Source organism: Neopsephotus bourkii, unplaced genomic scaffold (genome assembly GCF_033783945.1).
Source record: "Neopsephotus bourkii isolate Nb327-2 ecotype Australia unplaced genomic scaffold, CSIRO-AGI_Nbou_v1 NB_1248, whole genome shotgun sequence".
NCBI lineage: Eukaryota > Metazoa > Chordata > Aves > Psittaciformes > Psittacidae > Neopsephotus > Neopsephotus bourkii.
This window is the reverse complement of record NW_026901733.1, coordinates 4,322,674-4,345,816: the sequence shown is the minus strand read 5'-3', so window position 1 is coordinate 4,345,816 and position 23,143 is coordinate 4,322,674. Positions and strand designations below refer to the sequence as shown.

General features: G+C 37.3%; 1 protein-coding gene across 8 annotated transcripts in view; it reads right to left on the bottom strand.

The window, feature by feature from the left end:
* Positions 1–23,143, bottom strand: part of CARMIL1 (capping protein regulator and myosin 1 linker 1) — a 189,472-nt gene that overhangs the window by 63,821 nt on the left and 102,508 nt on the right. For 4 of the 8 annotated variants that reach the window (XM_061364713.1, XM_061364715.1, XM_061364716.1 and 1 more), the window contains exons 12-20: positions 19,596–19,682; positions 16,556–16,659; positions 14,540–14,617; positions 14,347–14,423; positions 13,300–13,404; positions 8,873–8,942; positions 4,447–4,528; positions 3,016–3,115; positions 2,874–2,928 (exon numbers count right to left, since the gene is read on the bottom strand). In XM_061364713.1, coding sequence (XP_061220697.1) covers positions 2,874–2,928; positions 3,016–3,115; positions 4,447–4,528; positions 8,873–8,942; positions 13,300–13,404; positions 14,347–14,423; positions 14,540–14,617; positions 16,556–16,659; positions 19,596–19,682 — 758 coding nt within the window. Of the gene's footprint in view, positions 1–2,873; positions 2,929–3,015; positions 3,116–4,446; positions 4,529–6,797; positions 6,810–8,872; positions 8,943–13,299; positions 13,405–14,346; positions 14,424–14,539; positions 14,618–16,555; positions 16,660–19,595; positions 19,683–23,143 lie in introns of all 8 variants that reach the window. The other 4 variants (XM_061364712.1, XM_061364714.1, XM_061364719.1 and 1 more) reach the window with 2 other exon arrangements.

Sequence of the window (23,143 nt, the reverse complement as noted above, 5' to 3'; positions counted from 1 at the left end):
CTGTCTATGTTTCCCCATTTTATTACATTATATACCCTAAAGAATATTACCATCATGTTAGAATGGCACTTAGAGCTCTTGGCACAAGTTTGAGGAGACCTCCTGTGACAGATTTCAGAGAAACACAGCATCACTCCAAAAGAAGTTGCCAATAAGCTTATGACAGTCTAGGTTTTTCTGCTTCTTACGTGCCACTTCAGAAAGGTGCATTTGAGTAACTTAGCTGGAGGTGCTCCCTCCCACATGCCAATTTTTCTAAACCTCATCTATCCTCACAGGAGAGGATTTTTCACCTCTCCCATCCAAATACTCTGAAAAAAAAAATACATTATTGAAAACACTTCTGCACTGTGCTCTGCAAGGGTTTACACCTATATATCATTACTGCCACATAGAAAACATGTATATGGCCCAGTAAAGTACCTGATATATTAGCAGTGTCTTTGAAGTGGATGAACTGCTATTTTTCTTGCCCAGCTACCCTTATCATTTACTCAGTGAACAAGAAGCAAAAAGCTCTGGACTCACTTGGTGCCCTGAATGCAAACTACAATCAAAACTTAAGTCGGTATAATTAAACATACAGGCTAAATAGTCATTACACCCATTATCTGACCATTACATTAAAAAACCCAACAACAAAAAAGCCATGAAACCCAAAGCCCCCAAAATAAGGGCAATACTCTATATAGCCTACAAACACTAATTCCTTGTAACAACTTAGTAGCTTGAGATGGATATTCAGAAAAAGAAAAAAAAAAAGAAGTCTGACAAGCACTTTAGTGTCCCTGCTGCAGAAAACAGATACTTTGCAATACGGTGAAGATGCCTTAACACCATCTTTTCATGGAAGAGGAATTTGTAAAGAATAGAATTAAAAATTGCATGACTGTAGCCCACTGATTTTGTCATATTCCTGCTGGAAAACATTCAAGAACTAATTCAAGCTAAATTTGTTCTCCTAAGAAAAAAATGCTGTAAAAACTCTCAAAAGGCCAATTCTGCCACAAACATTAACTAAAATCTAAAAATACTCACCACTGTAGTAATTCTTTGCACCTATGCAGGAGTAACTGGCACTCCGAGTAATGACATTTGGCATTGTAACATCAATTTTTGCAACAGGAAATGGTACAGTAAGAATATATTAATATTGCCTGCACAGTATAGCATCTACATAAATAGAAAGGAACTGAAAAGAACCCCCCCCAAATAAATCTAAGTATTACATTCTTCTTTATATTAAACACCTTGTACATTTTCCATTACTACTACTGCTTTCAAATTGTGTAGAATTGTATTTGTGTCTAGCTGTATTTTTAGAGTCATATAACTGAGCTACTGATTGTTTAAATCATTTTACTCATGACTCACATTAACACAGCAACAGATCTATTTAAAGCTTGTATAAATACATGAAGAAGCATTTGGCAGATGACTCTTTCAGATTAAAGCCTCTTGCTTCAGCTCTCCATGAAGACAGTGCACAGTCCCTAAACTCTACTAGCTTGCAGGCAATACTTATAAAGCAGTATGCTCTGGGCATCATCATACCCTGCTCTTTCCAGTTCTATCTTCATTTTAATGTCCTGTGGCAGTAAATACAGTAACGGTATAGCAACATGTAATGGTATAACAAGAACTACCCCATTTAACACTCAAATCCAAGTCAAAATAGCTGGAAATTTAAACTAATATTCTAAGCATACAGTGAGGACAATCCTACACAGCTATCTGCAGCACATGGTTTTTCCACAGCACTACAGCTCATCCTCAACTCTGCAGCTGCTAGGAAATGCTTCAGACTGATTTTAGCACCTGATGAGACAGAAAGAAACAAGATTCCTTCACCAAAGAAAAGAACACCGGGAGAGAAGAGAGAGGGTAATACTGCCAGGTTCATACACTGTATCTGAAAGGTTAATGCATAACATATAGGAGAAAAAGTTATTAAGTACCTAAATAAAGTAACTTTTTTTGTGGATTATTTCACGGTAACACTGTTTGAAAGCAGGATGAGACTCCAGAGTGACTGAGCCGCTAGCTCAGGAAAGACAGAGTGACTAAGAATTACAGGAGCACATCTGACCACCAGACTGTGGAAAAGGCAGAAAGTGGAGCAATGGCTGAGATCACCCATGAGCTGAAAAGAGAAGGAGCGCAGGAAGTTGAAGCTGATGATGCAAGGGATGGAGAGCTGCGAGAATGATACATCCAAAAATTTAGCAGCTACTTTTTCTTTGACCTGGAAGCTTCCAAAGCAGAAGCCAAGTAATGGAGTGGGCAGGGACACAGCAAGGCACTCTGACAGGGCTCTGTGAAAGTCTTCCTGTGATTAATGTACTAGAAGTAAAGAATAGCACAGTGAACAGTTTTTCTGCATTTTTTGAAGGAGAAGTGAGCTCTGGGAGATCATTGCAGTAACTCTGCATTTTGTCAAGCAAAAAAATACTGATACCCAAGAACAGCTATTAGGAAATAGTGCATGCTATTAATAAAAAGTATGGCCACCCAGAGAACACTACCACTGAAATCTATCAGAGCACAAAAGTTTTGAAAACTTGTGCCTGCAGGGCTGTATAACTTAAGCCTCAAACAACTAGGTTACATACATCCAACTATTTAGAATGACTACTTTTCAACAAGCATAGATCCTAAGACTATCCTAAGACACATTCACCTACATGCTACACATAATCCAAACTACTATTTGAAAGAAAAAAAAAAAAGCCCAAACAACTAAAATGTTGAATATGTTTGTGCAGGGTCATGATCAAGTCTTATGCAGCAAGTTAACACAGTGAAAAAACTTAGCAGAAATAGGTTGTTAGGGTATAAATACACATGACGATAGTAGGTAGAAAGATACTCACTGAGTCCTCGTCTTGAATCATCTGAACTAAATTATCAAGTACTGGAGTGAGATTTCTGAGGAAATAAAAGTTAGGGTGACAATGAAAGCAGCAGCTTCTCCTCATCCATTCTCTTGTTATTTAAAAGAAAGAAAAGCCTTACTTGGATTTCATGTTGTTAAAATTTTTGCCTAACGCCAAGTGCCTTATCGATCGGTTTTTACTAAGCCAGACTACAAGGGTTGAGAGGTCAGATTCTAGGCCTGTAAAGAATCAGATAAGATTAAGAATTAAAACACATTTTCACAAGAAAGACCCAGGCACGGTCTTTACTAGTGCTATATTAATTCAAGTAACTACATAAATGTACTAATTTCTAAGAACTCTAGAAAAATTTCCATTCTTCTGTTTTTGAGTCTTTTTCTCCTTTATTTTTCCTCTGCTTTTCTATGAGAATAAATACTTTCTCTAAAATAAACCCTTTAAATCTCCATCCTAATCAGCCATTGAAGGGACCTCTCAGAAACTCAGAAGAGAAACACAGTCCCTTGTCTGTAGTCAACCACCCAAAGGCAGTTCCTTGCATTGTCAGGCAGAGTTTAAAGTTCCTTTGAGAATTCCAAGACCACACTAATCGCTATTTAATCTTAGCGGAGCTGTGTACCAACAAGGTCTCAAAGCCCTCAAGAGCAAAAAGGCCAACAGTAACAGGCTATGAACAAAATTACCTGAAAAACAAGCCACATTTTATTCTACTCCTGAGTAAGAAAAAAAACATGCTGTAGTACTGTATTCCCAAAGTAGTGGTGCATTTGAAGAGTCCACTAATTAGATTACAGTGACCTAGGATCCAGATCCAGAGGATAATTTAGGTATTAAACATCTCTATTTATAATAAAAAACTGTTTACGTAATTGGGCTGCGTCAGCATCACCCAAAACTTTCTATTTGCCAGGCCATCCCACCTTTTTTGGGCATCCATCTGTACCGGAAACCTGTTTCTGAAATACTTCAGCATTTGGCTGTTAGAGGGGCAAACACAGCAGGTGAATTCTTCCACTTCATTTACACTCTAAGTCTGCAAGATGAGAAGCCAGCTGCTATTCCCAGCCAGGAAGCACAGAGCCCAAAATGTAGGAATAGTCCAAGGCTCCAAAGACTCCAATGGGTCTTCTCCGACCTTAAGCTGCTTGACTGTTTGCTCCAAACCTCCCTCCCTCATTTCAGTGTCACGGCTTCATTCTCTACCTGGTCTTTCCCAGCCTTTAATTACGCTTTCACTTCTCATTTAGCTTCTCACCCACTTGTACTTAAACCCATTTTCTTCTAGATCTAACATCACACTTGCTGCCATCAATTTCTTTTGCTGTGTTACACCATCTCAAACAACAAACTTCCAAGTACAGTTAGTCTATTAACATTTCTTATACACTTTATAGCAATGGGAGCTCTTGGTCCAAGACTTGTCCATAATCAATATGGTCAATAATCATAAAACAAGAATGACCATCCTTGATTACACTGTGAGCTGAAAGAAAAAGTTTCTCAGATTCTTGACTTGCATGATCCTCCAATTCCTTTACTGTGTACTTACCATTGTCTGAAATATCTAGGCTCGTGATATTGTGTATTTCTGCTATGCATCCTTCCAAGACTTGTGCACCTCCAGATCTTAACTAGAGACAAAACATCATCCATTTTTGCAAACTAGTTACGGTTTCAAGATAACACAGAAAACAGCAGTAGAAGCTTTGTGGATACAGAAAGCACTACCAGCAGCAAAAAACAACAGCAACACAAGAAGTTATAGACATAAAAATGACAGCCTATGCACACATTCCTACTGTTTCCATCCTTTAAACTCAGTATGCACATATAAACGAGAAAAAGGACTCTAATTTCTCTTAAAACTATTGTTGAACAGTTAACATTGGTGAAAGACGTAGATGTTGGAAACACAATCAATCCTTTAGCATTTTTGCTAGGCAGTGACTGCAGGATTCTGGTGCTGCTTCTTTACATGAAAAGGCCAGGATATTTCCAACGTCCAGTGAGAAAAAAATTAATGGAGCCCAGCCTACAAGCGTGCAACACTGTCACCCTTGGATCATACTACATTCAAGTCCTCTTTCAGCTCTCAGGACAATGCTAGGGTGCCCCCATCAAAGATGAGTAGGAAATAATTTAAAAAAAAGAAATCTAACAAAAAACTACAGGCAATGAAATAATTATGTTTCCCAAAGAAAATTGCCTTTTTTTCACTGAAAATTTAAATAAACCAACTGTAAAATGGCCACAAAAGACCATAAACAAGAAAATCAGTAATTTTCATTATTCTAAATTTAAAAACATAAAAAAGAAAAACAGCAATGATAACAAAAATGCCTAGCTGGAAACTATTGATTATGACATAATTAATCTGAAATATCACATGAATAGAAAATAAATAATCAGGATTTAATGGAAAAAAGCAACTAAATGGCCCAGGGGAAAACATCAAGACTCACAGTTGTGAAAACTTACACACTTATTTACTAATGGTACTGAATTAATGCAATGTGGCAGGGTTTTATTCCCCTCAAAGAAGCAAACGCATTTTCTTATTTCCTGCAGCTACACAAACTACTTGAAGTGCACTTCACTTTATGAACATCCCCCAGAAAAAAACTTAATCAAAAGAGGGGAAAAATTCTACTAAAATCTATTTCACATTCTCTTGCTTCCAAAAAAAAAAAAAATCTGAAAGCTTTATCAAACATCAAACAGCCTTTTCACCTCCTGGGCATAAAAAATGAGTAATATTTTACTTAGATGACTTACTGGGCTAAGTATCCTGAATCAACCTGCTTATGTTTCTGCAAATAGACTCTTTTATCCATGTTATAACTAAGGAAGCATATATGCCTTCTAGAAGTATTTTTCAGTAAAGACACAATTCGGCACTTCCTATAAAGTTTGAGATATGTGACTAGTTAACAAGCAGCTCAGTAAGTTGGCCTGAGCAGTTAAAGAACAATGGTGGTCAAAGACAACATCTAAATCGTAAGTCACATCTGGAAGTTAAGAGATACAGAACGTAAGGCACCTTTCCTCTTCAGCATAAAACAAAACCTACCTATCCTTCACCCTATCCTCTCAAGAAGTGGTCAGATTAAAGCCTGTATTTGGGGCAGAAGTGGTGCAATTTTAACTCAACTTATTTTTCTGAGAGCATTTGTAGCATTTGGTGTACACCAAAACCATTCAGCTTTGCTCTATACTGCTCTCTTAGTGCAGAGTGCACCAGAAAACAACCATTTTACAACACAGAATGTAAAAGCTATTATTGTAGGATCTATGGAACTAGTAAATTTTATATATATATATAAATGTATATATGTATTTATATATACATATATGATAGTTTGCATTGGTTGTTGTTACTACGCTTAGGGCCATGCACTTAAATTATACTCACAACAGAATCCAAATGCTTATGCTTTATATACCTTGAGGGTTGAAGTGGACAATTTTTCAGAAGCAGCTTTCAATCTTGTACTGATAACTAAGTTCAAAAACTTAAATACACGAGTATTTCATAGGTGCATATGGTGATATCTGTTTAATCTGGGGGCAATGATAATCTGATTTTTAGGATCAAAATCTACTGCAACTGTATTAAAGTGTGTGTATGTGTATAGATATACACATACACACAGAGATAAATTGAATGGCTATTTATTAACATGGACTCTGATACTGAAAAAAAACAACACTCTGCTACATCTCCTAGATGACATTCTTCTGAGACTACAAATACAAGCTCTTATTCAGAGCAAATGAAGAACCATCCTTCAACAATTCTAAATGCCAAGCATGTTCAAAGCTTTGAGGTACCAATATAGGAAGGGCAAACAAAGCTGCTTACTGATTTAACAATTACAGTAAAGCATGGAAGGTACTTACACAGTGACCAAGCTAAGGGAAGCAGAAGGGAAAAGAGTGCAATACATCAGTGCTGAGCAGGTAGAAATAAAAATGTAATCTTCATAGTAAAAATAATTAAAAACAAACAAGCAATATAAAATTATTAAGCTTGGAGTTAATATATCAGAAAATTATGGGAGCAAATGAAAAGTGGTGGGAGAGGGAAGGAACAGAGATTTATCCTTCCATTATTAAAGACAAGCTTGCCCAATGTAGGAAAGAGGAGAGCAAAGCTGAAGCATCAGCTCTCCAGCCTCCTAACAGTGTGTGTTTGCAGGAACCAAGCATAGTGCAGGTCAGAGCTTCCCACAGCTTTGTTCTGGGTGCAGATTACCCTGCCCAGCTCACAGAGGGCCAAGGAGAGGTGGAACAGGACCCTGTGGTGCTGGGCCCACTGAGAGTACTCTCAGCTCCTGGCACATCAAGACTCCTGATGGTGGAAGCATAACTTCTTTCCAAAGCACATGAGAATGGATAAAGCTCAGGGATGTGAAAAAAATGTTAAGGGAAGGATCTAGGGAAGTGCTGTCAGTTTGAGCAGACCAGCTATGGGAACACAACACCATGAGCTGGGCACAATTTCTTCCTTTCTGTCATCAGAGACAGACATGATCAAATGTGCTTTGGTGTCCAATAAAGCTAATCGCCCCTCAAAGGACTCTTCCATATCCTACCCTGGAGGTTATATAATGAAAGAATAATGTTTTTACTCCTGTCAGCCCTTGATAATTTACATGCTAATTTATACCCTCATTATTTACATTTGTGTTTTACTGATTCAGCCTTTTAAGGTTATGATTACAGGATTTTATTTTTGTTACTTAATTACTCCTCCCTTTTCCTTCCTCTCTCTGAAAGAAAAATTATCATCCCTCTGATCTCTCAGAAGTCAGAAGCATGTGTACTTGACCTGAAAGCTTTTCTATTTGGATTTTACATGTAGTGCTCTTCAAAGTAATACAATTTTTTAAAAAGTATAAAGTATCAAAACAAGCTATGAAATGCATTCACAATGACTTGTTTTTTGTTCATAAGGAACTCTGTGCACATTCCAAAAGCAATCCACCTCAAACCTAAGGCAAGGATTACTGCACCGCAACATGTTCATCAAATTACATGTTTTCTACTTAAAGGGAAAACACTGCATTTGAAAGGCACTTCCAGAACAGTTAATACTCAGGTGATGGACTTGGAAAGATCTGCCTAACAAGTGAGAGGCTTTCTTTACAGCTTAAAAAGGAAAAGTTGGCTGCTCAGCCAGGGGCCCTGAGCCTACTAAGCTGGTTCATGTTGGTTTTGGCAAAAGTCCCCACAGTTCTCTATGTAACTTTGCCTCACTAACTCCCCAGGGTCATGGCTGATCTTTTGTCTTAAGCTGCAGCCACACAGGCATCGGCCTGCAAAAGTATGAACAATCCTGAGAAATAAAGTGCACAGCAAAGCACAGTGAAGCAAGAGGAAACAAGATAAAGCCAATCAAGTTGCAACAATTGTTTTTCTTTATTCTTCAACTATTCAAAGCCATCTGCACAGTGCCTCTTGTGTTAATGGAATATTTCAATCAACTTTTACCAAAGCTCCCTATTCACCTGAATTGATTAATTGATTAGGAAAGCAGAGGTTCTCCCAGGGTTAAAAACCAAACCTGCAAAAGATGAAGCATGTCTCTGGTTTTGAAGGAAAACGAGTGTACCACAGACACGGCTTCAGGGCTTCCTGTGAGCCATTCAAATTTGGACGCATTGGAAAGTCCTGCAGCAGGGTCCTGTGTAATCACAGCACCAACAGCAGAAGCTGACAAGTAGCAAACAGCATGCTGGCTCAGTATCTACAGCAGCTACTCTGCAAGGAGGGTTTTGACAATCTGGTGCTGAGGGTGCTTTGAACCTCTGGGCTCATTATTTAGGATGCTGTAACACAGAGCAGCTGATTTTTACCCTAACTGCTTCTCTGAGTTCTACCCTTCCCACAACTTTTGACTGCAGGGGATTTCACGAGAACTCTAATTCCACATTACTGCATCTTTTGAACACATCCTGATAAATATTCCTTACCTCACAGCTACTGAGATCTAAAGACACCTCCTTCAGATTGTGATTGCAAGCCAGGCCTAACAAAAGTGCTCTGAAAAAGATCAATTTTAGAACCATTTAAAAGAAAAAAAGAAAAGCAGCTTTACATCATCATCCAAGAGGTCACAGGTTAATATAACTATAATGCAAAGAACCATTTCAAGACAAAATCACAATAACTGACCAATTAAATGACAAAGGGAGCACAAACTTGCCACACTTTGAACATTCCAGCAGCTTCAAAAACTGCGGGGATGCAAGGCTAGTAAAGAAACCGTGTAGTTAATGCTACATCAACATTTAATAACATTCATCAGAGATGAGTTTGCTTCAACATTTGCTTTCAAAGAGCATCAAGTGATTACAAAAGGAGTGCTCCATTGTGCAACCACACTAGCCTTCTGATTTTACAAAAATTCAGGAGAAGATGGCATTTTTTAATCTATGCAAGATGCTGTGCAGACTGCCATTTCATCCAGGCACAGTGCCTGTAACACTCAAACACTGGATCGTATTCAAGTATCACACAATTCTCTCAGTTCTGCAACCCAATAAATATTTACAGATTTCAGAATGATACACCCAGACAACGATATCCTTTGTCTTTAGGCATAATGGCAGACAAGTGTAGCCATGACTGATCATGATTTTTCATAAATCCACCCTTAAAGCCTTACGGAAGCTTGATTCCACATACAAAAGTTAGTGTTAATATCACATTTGTATTAATGCTGTCAAATCAGAAAGAACAACAGTATGTGTCTTAGAAAGAGCAAACACAATCTGCGTACACCTTCTAGTATCTTTAGAATAGATGCTGCTTTGAATTAATAATTGAACAAAGAAACAGAAGGACTTCTTTCCCAAACTTCATTTCAGCCAAAACCAATCTAACAGAATCCAAACTACCGATGCATGGAATAAAAACCAATCCCCTTTGCTGAGCCATTCATCTACACGCTTGCTATGCAAGTAGCGTGTAAAAGCCACATTTAAAATGTGTGTGCCCCAGGAAGATTTTTCACTTAAACCTATTTATATCTGCCCTGAAGGTATGAATATTAATCAGACTTTCACTGTTAACAAAGGCAAGTATCTTGTGTTTATTTACTTCTTAAGCTACCAATGTACAGACTTTGAAACAGACGTGAAAGCTCTGCAACAGCTTTTACAAATTTTTAGCTGATCCTGGCTTGTATTTCCTTCCCAAACATGTTTTTATTCAAAGTTACTCTGGCTGATATTAACTTTGCGAAGAACTTCCTAAACATTTTGAGGTAACATAAAAAATATAGTGCGACCATAAAGAAAAGGCAGATTAAAAGAGAGACCCAGCGCTGCTTCAAATGTACTCTCTTCATAGGAAGAGGGTTCTTTTAAATTCCTAACCTCCTCTTTCCTACAAACTCATCCTAAGAAAACCTCATGATGTCTCAACTCTTTATCATGAAAAATCACAAGCATCCAAAGGCACTGAAGGCAGACATAATTATGCTTAGCCACTATGTTTGAATTGCACAAGGCAATAAATACATGAAAAGGTCTTGTCAACTGTGCTAGATACAGAATCCAAGAACTGGCCTTGTAATCAGCATTTGCATGAGAAGCATATCAGAAACTTGCCTTGTTGTAGCACTGACAGATCAAAATACAACTTTCAGCAATGTCTGTAAATGAACTAAACCATCAAAATACATTTAAACAAGGAAAAAAGTATAAATTGCTTCACTCAGTTAAAAAAAAGGGGGGGGAAAAAAAGAGCAAGCTGTGGTGGAACGTTAACTATATTTACTATGTGCAAGAATCTGAAGCACCCTTTCCCCACCCACTATGTAGCATCCTCACAGTACAGCTTTATTAGCAAATCTCTTCCCTGAAATGCTTGACTTACATTAACAGGACCATCACTATACAAGTAAGTTTATCTCCTTTGCTGACTGCACTGATTAATCAGTATTTTTAAACTCATAATAGCATATGCAATTAAACATGTCACAACTGTTGATCTAAAGGAAGTTGATAAGAAAGGAATCAACTAACAATCAGGGGAATTTGGAAATCAGGGCCAGGCATCTGCATTTTATCTGTTTCTTTTCTGTAGGCAGGTTTGATCTTGAATCATGCATGTAACTCAGTGACCTCTGGCTCATGGACATAAAACCAGGAACTTCTTTGTGACAGGACAGTTCCAAAGGCTGATATTGTCTAAAGAATTTTGACATACACTGATGAAAGATGTCAGAGAATAACTATTATCATACACTATGTCATTTTTATTTTTCCTTCTAGGAGATCATCACTCGTGCTATTATGATCTTGGCAATGACAAATAAGTCTGTTTGAAAAAAGGTGTTTCCATTTTCTTGTCTTCAACAAATCCTACAATCTTGATTGTTCCGTAGAAGTTTTGTAATTTTTTACAGTTAAGACCAAAAGGCTAAACAGCTACCCCAGGATATAGCCCATCATCAGTCATTTTAACATCAGATTAACTTCCACAGGATGCTTTTAAAGTGTATTAGTCAAGCCACACAGGGTGTGAGAAGGAAAGCAAGATATACTGCTGATCACAGTTCTCTCGGCTGTTGTGAAATTCACCCAGCTCAGACTGAAGAAGAAACTCAGGTCAGAGAAAGCACATCAAGGAAACTAACAGAAAATACTAAGAGCTCTGACCTATCTCCTAGGCAGAGGGGAACACTGCATCATAACAAAACAAAAGCAGCCCATGACAGAATGCCAGCCAGCTGAGAGTGGCATGGACACTGGGCAACCCTCCGTGTCCAGCTGGACTTTGGACACTCCTCACACCCCAGGAGACACTCAACATGCCAAGAAGAGCTAAATATAAACCTTAGTGTTTGGGGCCTCTCACCTTTCCTAATCTGCTTAGATATAGTCAGTGTCTCACAGCATTCTTTTTCTCCTGTAGCACTGATAAGATTGTCTTGTGTATATTCTGTATATTCTCCGTTCTTCTGTTTCATTAAACAGAGCTCCCTGCTGCCCTTCACCACAGAATCAATAGCCCTAAAATAATCAGATTCAACCCATGTGTTTCTCAATAACCACCTTCTGTTTGAAAAGACGTCTGTTTGAAGTACCACACCTTCCTAATCCTAGTAAAGCAAGACAGCAGCCAAGAGCATCAAACAGATCAGTGGAAGATCAGAGGTAAAGTGATAGGCTCCTGCAGCTGAATATTGATTTCAATCCAGTGCATCATATTGTACTATCCTCTCCAATGTCAAACCACATTAAGAAAAAATATTCCAAAACAATGTACACTACTGTCTTCTGTGTGGTACTTGCCACTTTTCTCTCCTTTAGCTTCCCCCAGATGTATCAACTTTTCATCCAGTGATTCCTAACTATTCTTTATATCCTGCATCTCTAATTTTGCCATCAACAACTTTGCTGAGCTACTGCCCACTTCCCTTCCCTGTTCTCCCTTAGGAGGCAGGCTCCCAACCATGCAAATATACGTACACACACATATATACCTGTATCTGTATCCAGAATAGGCTTCTGGAGGTGTGTTCCCTGAAATGGTTAATGAACAGGTCTAGATGTCTACTATGGATAGAATTATGTATGTTTTAATGCCTGAGTTAGCAAGCTGACACAGTGGAAAGAGCCCTTTCTTTAATTTAGCCCAATAAACACAAAGATTCTGTCAGACTCATGGAATGACATACCTAGATTAGACCTATCTATCTAGACCTACCTTGATTTTAAAACATACCTTTACATTTCATGTCTGGAAAGTTCAACACAGTTCAAAACTGCGCATGTCCAGGAAGGGAGACACAGTGCTTCACAATTTCCCTTAGCCTGCATGAGGCTGTAAGAAGACTTTCTCTCAAGTACCCAACCCACATCACCAGAACATTTTAGCTACAGGATGCATGACATACAGCAAAGAAACACACTGCACTTAGCACTCCTAGAAGCTGTTGCTATTGTCTCTCCCTGCAAAAGGAGGGCAGAGCTCTGTGCAATAGGTCTCTCCTTCCAAGCACTGCAACAGGTTCAGTTTCATAATGGCTGTTGCAATACTGCAGCCTCAAAGGAATGGCACTTGCACAAGTACATAATCCCATTTTCCATGAAGCAAACAGTCCTGTTTGTAAGCCATAAAGTAAGAAATATATCACAAAAAAAATGTTGATGGAAGCTAAACTGCTGTGACATTCCCACAGAATGAAATATGATTAATACTCTCAACTGTGAGATGGAAACAACATTTTCTGAATGCATCATCATTATGAAACTCAGGCAATGTATCAATAATGTACAATGGAAGAAAAAAGAGGCAAAATCCTTTCCCTTTCATTTTTAATATAAGGCACTCACATAAGAACAATGAAAACTAGGTTTTAAGAAACAGGAGAAAATGCAATTCTTACTTTAGAGGCTCAGGAGGGAGTTTAGTTCCTGAAAGATTAATCTGCGTCAAAGCAAGTGAGCTACTGAAAAACTGCTTGAAGGAGGGAGGGACTTCTTTTCCTTTTCTGTAAGTAAACAAATTCATTAAGACATAGCATCTAGACACTCCTTATTCCAATAAACAGTGAATGCAAACTGTCAGAATTATAATGATCTTTTACGTGTTTAATTTGCTCTACCTTAAAGAGCTCTGTAATCAGGGGATCTCAATTAGCTTAGAATTATAATGTCATCAAAATGTTGATTCAACAAACCTCAGCATTGCATTGCTGCACAGAAGACATTACTATCTAGCTTCCTTTTGATGAACTACAAAATAAAACATGATCATTTAGGTCTGGTTAATAGTGGAAATATTTGTATCTTATGAGCAGAAGATAGAGTAGGACATGACAAAGACCCTGAAATTGTCTGTTCACCACAAGAAATAATTACTCAATGCTGGTATAGCTTACCTCCAATTAGGTATCATCGCTGATATAGACCCAAGACACTGATTTGAAGAAAATGAAGGCTAATGTTGTTATTTCCTACAGTGCAAGTATTCTAAAGTCAGTGTTAAGTCTCAAAGACTTTCAAAGAGACATCCTCCCAGAAGAGGACAAAAAAGCAAAAATGCATTTGTAACCATCATCAAATCCTGAAAAACGCAAACTTAAAAAAAACAACAACCCAACCCAAATTTATAGAGGAAGCAACTCAGTCAGACTTCAAAACCTGATGTTAATGCCTCTTAGAGACAAATGATACATACAGTCTTTCCACTGCATCAGTATCACAAAAAAACATATTAGGCAAGGTAATGCTGACGAAGAGCAGGAAGGGAAAGAAAGTATTTTGTTTGGAAAAAATAATACCTATTTCATAGAGCACTAGGACTTCTAAGACTTTTATACAGTCTTTTTAAAGTCTTAGGTTTCTTCTTAGAAAGAAAAGCACAAGATGAGAGCAAGAAATGATAAAACAAAACATTGCAGGAGTTGAGAGTAATGATACTTAAACTGTACCTGTGAGAAAAGAGAGTTCTAGAGAGGCTAAGGACAGCTAGATGCTGAAGACATCCCCGAAGGAGGGCTCCACACACCTGGTTTAAAACAAGGAAGGCTGATTTTACTTCATATTAACCAAAAAAGTGCCTAGGGATAGAAGGTGGGGAGTGTTTCCTTGGTATTTGAATCTCCAAGAAAAAAATGTCTTTACCATATCTAGCGCACACTCCGTGTTGGATAAATCCAGATGAACAAGGGCATTTGGCTGGGCCAAAAAATTGTACAGGCTCTGTAATTAATAGAGGAAAAAAAAATATATGTTAATTTTTATATGATGACACCAATTACTGGATCCCTACTTCTCATTAGGTTTTAGGTTTTTATTATAAAATTGAACTACAAGACTTGTCTCTGAAACTTCTTTTCACCTAATCAGCACAACCCATTTTACTTTTGAAGGCTATTATTTTTTAAAATAAGAGGGGAAATATTGGTGCTCAGACTACATTTATCAAACATTACTCTTAATGCACAAGTCTTGAGTTACCCTGCAATTCACTTTTGCTGCAAATGATGTTTAATTCAGTTAGAAATACCTTGCAATGTCACTCAGATTGCTATTATACTTCAGAAAGGCTAATTGGTTTGTAAGTTTAAGCCAGACCATTGAAGCATGGGGGGAAGCAACTAATTTGCATCTGAAGCCCGTGGTTATTTCTTAGTATCAGTGGTGCATTAAAGGTTTAAGAGAGAATACAGTACAGGCAATAAGATTTTAATATGATGATTTCAGTACTGCATAAGATATGTCAAGTAAATGTTAGTGTATTTAAAACTTCTCACTATAGCTTTATTTTGGGCTTTTTTTAGCCTTAGAGAACAACACAGAAAGATAAAAGTATGACCCAATTCACAGAAGGGAGGAATGCTCAACTCCACATGAAAACCAGCCAAACAGAGCATGTTCAACATTTCTAAAATAGATCCATCTTTCTAAAAACTAGGTCATTTAGCCCCTATACCTACAGTGCAACAAAGGTCCCTGCTTTAAAAATCCCTGTGCTTTGATAGGGTTTATTTTAACTGCTATATAACAGGATTTCCTTACTCCAGTTGGAAAACTGTTCCACAGATTAAGAGATTTCAGGATTAATAACCCTTTCCTTTGAACCATATCTCTCTGACAGGTGAAGAAAAGCCCCACTTTTTGTATTTATGTCCTTTAAAATACTATAGGTAGATATCAGGTTTCTTTAAGCATTGCCTACCAAAATTGTACATTTTACTTTACTTTTTGGTTTTACATTATTTGCTATGCTAGTCTCTCAAGGAGTATTCACTGTGTGTCTTTACGTACATTTAACTAGTTGTTTGCTACCTTTTAAATCCTCTTGTCCCACTGAAGGTCTCCTGTCTTAAAAGACTAATTCTTTGAATATACTGATGAATCTGAAACCTGTAAGATTTGTGAAAAAGTCGGTCATGTCTGAGTGCACTTTAAATGGTAAGACTGGGTGACTTGTGCTGCATATTTTAGATGCTCAATACTTAAAAGAATCCAAAGCCTGACACATACACTCAGCTTCTGATGTGAGAGAGAAATATGGACGTAACAGTCAAAAAGTGAATACATACAAATTGAGAACTAAGTGGATTCTGTTATGGAGAAAACAGAGCTGCACCTCTATAGCAACTGATAAAAAAAAAACTGGACAAAGGAATTAAGAAAATAGTTACCTTCTTCAAAAAACCATAAGCTTCAACAGCATGTGTCAACCGGGTGCATGGATTTATTTATACAAACAAAACCATTGAAAACAGGAAATTCTTTCCAAGTCCAAAGAAATAATTTGTTCCCAACCTTCCAATGAAAAATTTTTAATATACTTATCACAAAAAAATAGATGAGTTTTTTTCTTCACTCGCTTTCAAACAGAACCTGAGGAGCATGGTAAGTCCACTGAAACAAGTGACACACTGGCAGCTTCTTCATTTATCAGAGAAGCCAAGGATTAAAAGTATGAACTACAATTAGGTGGATTTGTTTAGCTGCGCGGGACAATTGCATTCTCTGTCTCTATAGTGAGGAGATCAAAATGTTATTTTCTATCCCTACTAGAACTGTACTGAAACAAAGGCAAAAAGGAGCTAAACTAAATGAATTTGCCTTTCTCTTAACAATTAAAACATCCATTCATTAACTCCCAAATGAGGAGAACGTGCTTACTGAGAGATCATCACCACGAAGTGCGTTCCCTGAGAGATCAAGATAGACAAGCGTGCTTGCAATCAGCGAGTTGGCACTCAGTGACTGGGAAAGGCTGTTCACCCCTGCCAAAAAAGAAAAGCCTGTCAGTACTCAGTTGCCCAGACCCTGCAAGTGCAGTTTCAGTGAACACAGGCATACATAAATGTTTAATGACCTCCTGTTACCATCAGTGTACTGCAGCAGGGGAATACAGATCACCAGGCAGATATGAGACTCTTCCCTGCTACAAGACGTGCAGCTTTGAATGGACCATGCTCTACCAGCTGCCCTGACAAAACCACAGTGTGTTACAGGTCCCAGATCCAGAGAAGAAATCTTTTTGCCAAGCCTAGAGTGCCTTTAACAGTTTGATCCCATTTTGAAACATTTTTAAAACAGAGTTTACTCCCTAATGTTCAGTCAGTGTCTTCCTGCGAACAATACTATTTAGACAAAAGTAGCTGTTGCAGTAGATGAAAGTATCTGTGAAACACATTTACAATTATAATTGCAAAAACTTCAAAAGCAACTGACAAGACCTAGAAATTGAAATATTTCAGCTAATGTATTTGCCTGTAATTTCAGAAAAACAGTTAATTAAAATATCAAGAGATGCATAAAGACTCTCAGCTCCTGATCAAAACAAATACATATTTCTGACATTAAAATTAAAAGCTCACACAGAGAACAAACCAGTCAGAGCATTCTTTCTCTGAAATTCGTCAGCTTTTCCAAATACAAATTAGGACGTGGCTATGTCTAACGCCTTCAAATCTATCTTAATGTAATGTCCTGTTAACAATTCAGAATGTGATATCAAGAATCAATTATGGGAATTCAGGAGCAGTGTCTGAGTTGGGGGGAGAAGAAGACCTATCAAACAATCCATAATGTTGCTGCTTGTTTTATATTCAAAAAGGGCCAACTGCTCAAAATCAGGCACATCAGTGAAGGTAAACAAGGTGAATGAAGGATTTTTTTAGCCTTTGGCTTGGGCTCAGAAAAGCAAGCCCTATCTTTGAATGAGTATACTAGAATTTTCCACTTCACCACAATCTTCAAATCAATATATTTCTGTTTGAACTTCAGCTACCTCATGCTATACTCTAATACTAATCTCACTTTCATTTGCAGACAATCTTTTATGCTCTTTTACTGCTCTCAGGAGGCTCAAAGTGTTAATAGCTCTCAGGAACTTTGAGATACAGTATTTGAGGAAAGATCAGCTGGGAAGTAACCACCTGAACTTCACTTCTCAACTTTAAAAACTTAAAGAGAAAGTTAACTTTCAAAAATGGGGGATTGTACAGAATTTCTGAAACTGAAAAGCTCAAAATAAAAAACAGTAAAATATATTAAAAGAGAAAAAGTCTGAAGAAAAAAATTAATCCATGCACCTTGGAGTCTACTGAATCCAAAATCCAAGGTCTCCTTCATACCTCCCTCATAGGAAGTATTACAAATTCAAAAATAGCCTCACAAGTTAAAACCAATTTAGTGCTGTCTTAAGTTAAACTGGCTAAGATAAGACAATTTTGCAGACAAACGAAGAAGTGAAGCTGAGAGTTTTCAGGTGAAAAGGGTTACGGAGAATAGGGAATAAGAATTCCAATTGTAAGGCTTGCATATATTTTTCTAAGGAATACTGAGGAGCTGCCATGGGAAAATATTCAAGGTGACATGTTATTCGCTGGAGAATAGACAGTTACCGCAATGTAGTCTGGTCTAGGATCCACATGAGGTATTAGACATACTGGGAAACATTTTCAGCTTTTGTTTCAAGATCGTCTGTTAAAAACCTTCCAAATTCTTTTCATAATTTCAGAATTCATTTTTACTGACAAAAGTTTTGTGGATGAACTTCACCAAGCTGGCAATTTATTCTTTACAAAGACAGAAATGTAGCTAGAGTGTTCTCTGACTCAACAATCTCAAAGCACTTGCCGAAATCATTCAGATCACATGAAGAAAAGAACAGGATGAAGGAACATAGCAGAACTGCATGACTTTCTGTCAAATTCATGAACATCTAATGTCAAGAGTACATGTAAGGTGAGCCAAGATTTTTAATTAACTGCTTGTAACTAAAAATGAAGTTAACAGTGGAAAAAACTAACCCCACAGTTTAACAGTCTTTTTAAGGACAATCATGATTGAACAGTTTCTGTTTATAGTTTACCGTTTACTTCAGCATAACCAGCTACAGACACTCATTAAAAAAAAAACACCAAAAAACCTTTCTCCCCCAGGTCAGCCCTAAAGCTTAGGTGAACAGAGAATCTGCACTTCACAGAGCAGTAACTGAAAAGATAAAAGAGCATGGCTACTATCTGTTATCAACTAATGCCCTTTATAGACCTTAATTCATATTTTCCAGGTCATCAACATCTGCAAAAATGCTGCAATAATGTCAGTGCATTTTTTCTACCTTCTCTCCTATACAGGAGAGCCTGGGTTTATGCAGCCTGCTTGAGAAGTGGCTGCATCTATTATTTGTAAAACAGCAATGCAAAAAATTGTGAAAGCTTCTGATTTGTGTTTCAGGACTGTTACTGCTTTTAAAATATACATTGCAATTACAGCATCAAGTCAGAAATTTCCAAGTTACAAAACAAAGAAATCTTTACTCAGAACAAACCACTTAGCAGCCACTGTCACAACACATGGTTTCATCAAATAATTGCATGCAAAACATTTGGAAAACTCCCTACACATTTCTGCTTCAGACATCTTTTTGAAGCATGTACGAAACATAACATTTACGCCAAGTCTAAATTCAATCTTTCTTGAATAATACAGGTTCAAGCTCAAAGCTTACGGAAGTGAGTAAGAAGGGGACACAGAACTCAGCCCACAGTTCAGCAACCCAGGACTGTAAAAGAGCATCAGTGCTGTTGGGAATACATATGTAAATCATTTACAGATTGAATTACATTATAATCTGGTAACATAAGGTATTATTATATTGGAAACCTGAAACCTGTACAACAGAATAAAGAAGCATAGTTATAAAACACACCTTTAGGTGACAAGGAGGTTTTGGATAAATTTAAATGCTTCAGTCCCTTTGGAAGTTTGGCGAACTGGATGCTCAAAGATGACACGCCTGTTGGGGGAGCAAGCAGAAATGGACATTTTTAGGTCAACTGTGTGATTTCAGGCTTTCACAGTAATCACACAAGCACAAATGGCACTGGTGGAACTACAGAACTGCACTCATTGGGGGTGGAAAGAAGCAAAATGACCCTATCTTTTATGACCATAAATCTTTGAAATGATTGATGTAGTCAAGATAAGGTCTTTGCTAAACACTGAACAAACAGGAAATCTTCCTGCTAATGATCAGTGAGTCACCTTGATTAATTTAATGACCATATAATACACATGTACTTTGGAAAAGCAGTCAAAGGACAGATGCTACATATGTCAAGCAGTCAGCACTTAGGAAATCTGGAAGCCTTGTATGATTCAGCAAAAAAAACAACCAAACCCCAACATAAAAAGCCCAACAAAAAATGAAACCCGACAACAGTACTTCAAGAGAAACTTCAAACTATTTTTATTGTCTTTCAAAAGGAAGGGCTATCAAGGCAAGAGAGACACCCATGTTAGTGAACACTGCCCTCTTTTTCTAAGGTAGACCCTGAGAACCTCAAATGTCCACTGAACCATAATGGCTACTTAATTCCCCTACAGTAGCCTGCAGGTTACCAGCCAGGACACAGGCTTGAAAATGCATGTGATCCCAAACAGTAAAAATCCACTAAGATGCAGACACAGACTGGACTACCTTAGTACAAATCCAACAAAATAAAAAAAAACCCCACAACCCAACACTTTTCATCAAAGCCATTTCTCACAGTATCCAAGTTCCACATTCCATAAATTTAATTCTTCTATTTAAGCAAAAGATTGAATTTTGATTAAGAGGGCACCTCCTAAATAACAATGGAACTAATCTTGAAATATTTATTAGAGGAATAAATCAACAGAGAAACTCCAGGCTTAACCTGAGGTGTGAAATATAGCTCTCTACAGAAAATAGGAGAGAAAAGTGAAGCAAGAAAGAGGGTAAAGATTCGAAACACCATAAATGCAGAAGCTGGTACCCTTTTCCACATATGCAGACATGAAACAGTCCACTAGTGTATCATACACATATGTTTACTCTGCTTACATCGTTTTTTAACTATCACTGATAATGAATGAGTAGCTACCTTGCAGATATTTTTGAGGGGGATGGTGGTGTTTAATGCTCTCTGTAAAAACACGCCATATATGCTGGTGATAGGTACAACATCCATGCAGCTCAAGATAACATACTGTATTTTATTTATATTGCCAAAATATGAGACCCGTGAACCTGTTGGCATCATTTATTGAAAAGCACAATGGTAACCAGATGTCTTCAGCAACTTTAAGCAAGAACAGATCAAGTCATATTAACAGATTTTCTTTCATAGCTCTACTATTAAAATAAAATCTGTTTAGTTCCTCACAAAATAGAAGGCTCAATCTATGCTAAAGTGGCCTCAGAATTTATAATCTGTTGCGGAGTGTCCATGTTTCTTAAGCTGGGTTAGTCACAATGTATGCTTCCAAAATCAATGTAGAGTTACGCTGGCAAAAGAGGACAAAAAGGAGTACAATCAGGATCACTAACAGTATTTTTTGTTGTGAAGGCTTCTGAGTAAGACATGCAGTGAATAATTTTACTTCTCCATCTTAGTATTCTTGTTTAGCTAACAGTCTGCATACAACTTACCACTCTAGCGAAACAGAGTAATTTTAACATCTTACCAGCACTGGGGGTTAAGAATCCTCCCAGTTCTAAGATGCAGGAATCAGGTGCATAAAAGAAAAAGTACTTCTGGTCACTCAGGCCCTTAAACACTCTTTAAGCCATCCATTTTTGCTAACCTCATAATACGGATGAGACCTCTAATGCCAGAAATAGAGTTAACTGCATCAGGGTGCACGCAGTTCTCAATTTGAGTATTTCCAGGCTTCAAAATGTTTGTTTTGCATTAGTTTTAACAAAATACAACATTAAATCCTGATCTTAGTAGAGCCAAAACCAAACTCCCATTGCTTTAGCATGGCTAGATTTTAAAGCCAAGACTGATAAACTTTCCAGGTGTAAGTCTCAAAAATATTGGCAGTACCATAAAGGCAAGCCAAACTACACATTAAGAGACTGGTCTCAGTGTAAATCACTTCATATAAACGCTGCTTTGTATCTGAACTGAAGCCAGATCTTATGCCTTATGCATTTCTCATGTTACTGGAATACTGACAGTTGCATTAATGTAATAATATAAAGTCTTTACTTATTTGCACTCAATAATATACAATAGCTTAGGGTGTTTTTTTGTTCAAACAAGGCACAAAGACATATTTTTTTCTCCATAATTCACACAACTGTGTTATTTCCCTTATAACTGAAAATAATAGAGTAGAACTTCCAGTTCCTGCAGGTGATTTTTCAAGAGAGATTTTAGGAAATACTAAAGTTTATATGAATCTCCATTATACCAGCTTTTACTTGTGAAATGCTTGCTCCCCTTCAAATCTGATAAAGTCAAATCTACCTTGCACTCAGTGAATATCAGATCACAGGACACGTAAATCTTTCTTAAACTGAAAAGCTGAAATATTTGTACATTGCAATTATAGTTAATTTCCTTTTAAGTACTCATATAATTTACCTAATTCCCTAAAGAAAAGGTCAAATCTTAATTGCATATGTGATGAGAGACTGAGATAATGAAAAAAACCCCACACTACTAATTTCTCCAAGTTGTAGTTGCTGCATTTCATTGTACATATGTTGTATGTGGATACTACAGAACAGTTAGAATCTATGGAATCTATAAGTTTGATGCAAACTAAGTACCCCCACTGATGGGTTTAAAAAAAAAAAAATCCTCTGCACTATATAATGCCAGTTAAATGTTTGGTTATTTGTTTTGCTTTCAAGATAAAGATGAGCTCCTTTTAGAAAAACCTTTCCTATAACACAATCTAAATTCTGCTTTTGAAGAAGTGCACCAACAACATAACAGCCTTTTTCCAGCTTACAACAGAAATTCTTGTACAATGCATTTAGGCCTACAGCACACTGTAATAATGGTATTTGTCAGCAAACCATTTGCTTTCATGGGATACAGATTCTTAAGGAGGACAAGAGGTAATCAGCAGGCAAGCCGTGATCAGAAGAGTTAAAGCAAACCATGAGAACACTTGTAAATATAAGAATACTCTGAATAGGTAAAAAGAAAACAACCAAAAATATTTTCATACTTGTTTCTAGTCAAGAAGAAAAGAGATACAAAAGAGGAAAGGAAAAAAATCCCTTTCTATCTTTTCTTGCTGGTTCAGTGAGGAAAAAAGGAGAGAAACTTATACAACCCTGTGTCGACAACATTCTGAGTCACTCAGGTTGCAATCAAAATGAGCAGTTTTGCTATTTTGAATCGTGACAGAAAAAAGACTGGAAAATTTCCTCAAATCAAATAAATGAAGAATTGTCTTCTGGCCTAACAGGAGCACAAGAAAGTCTGATCC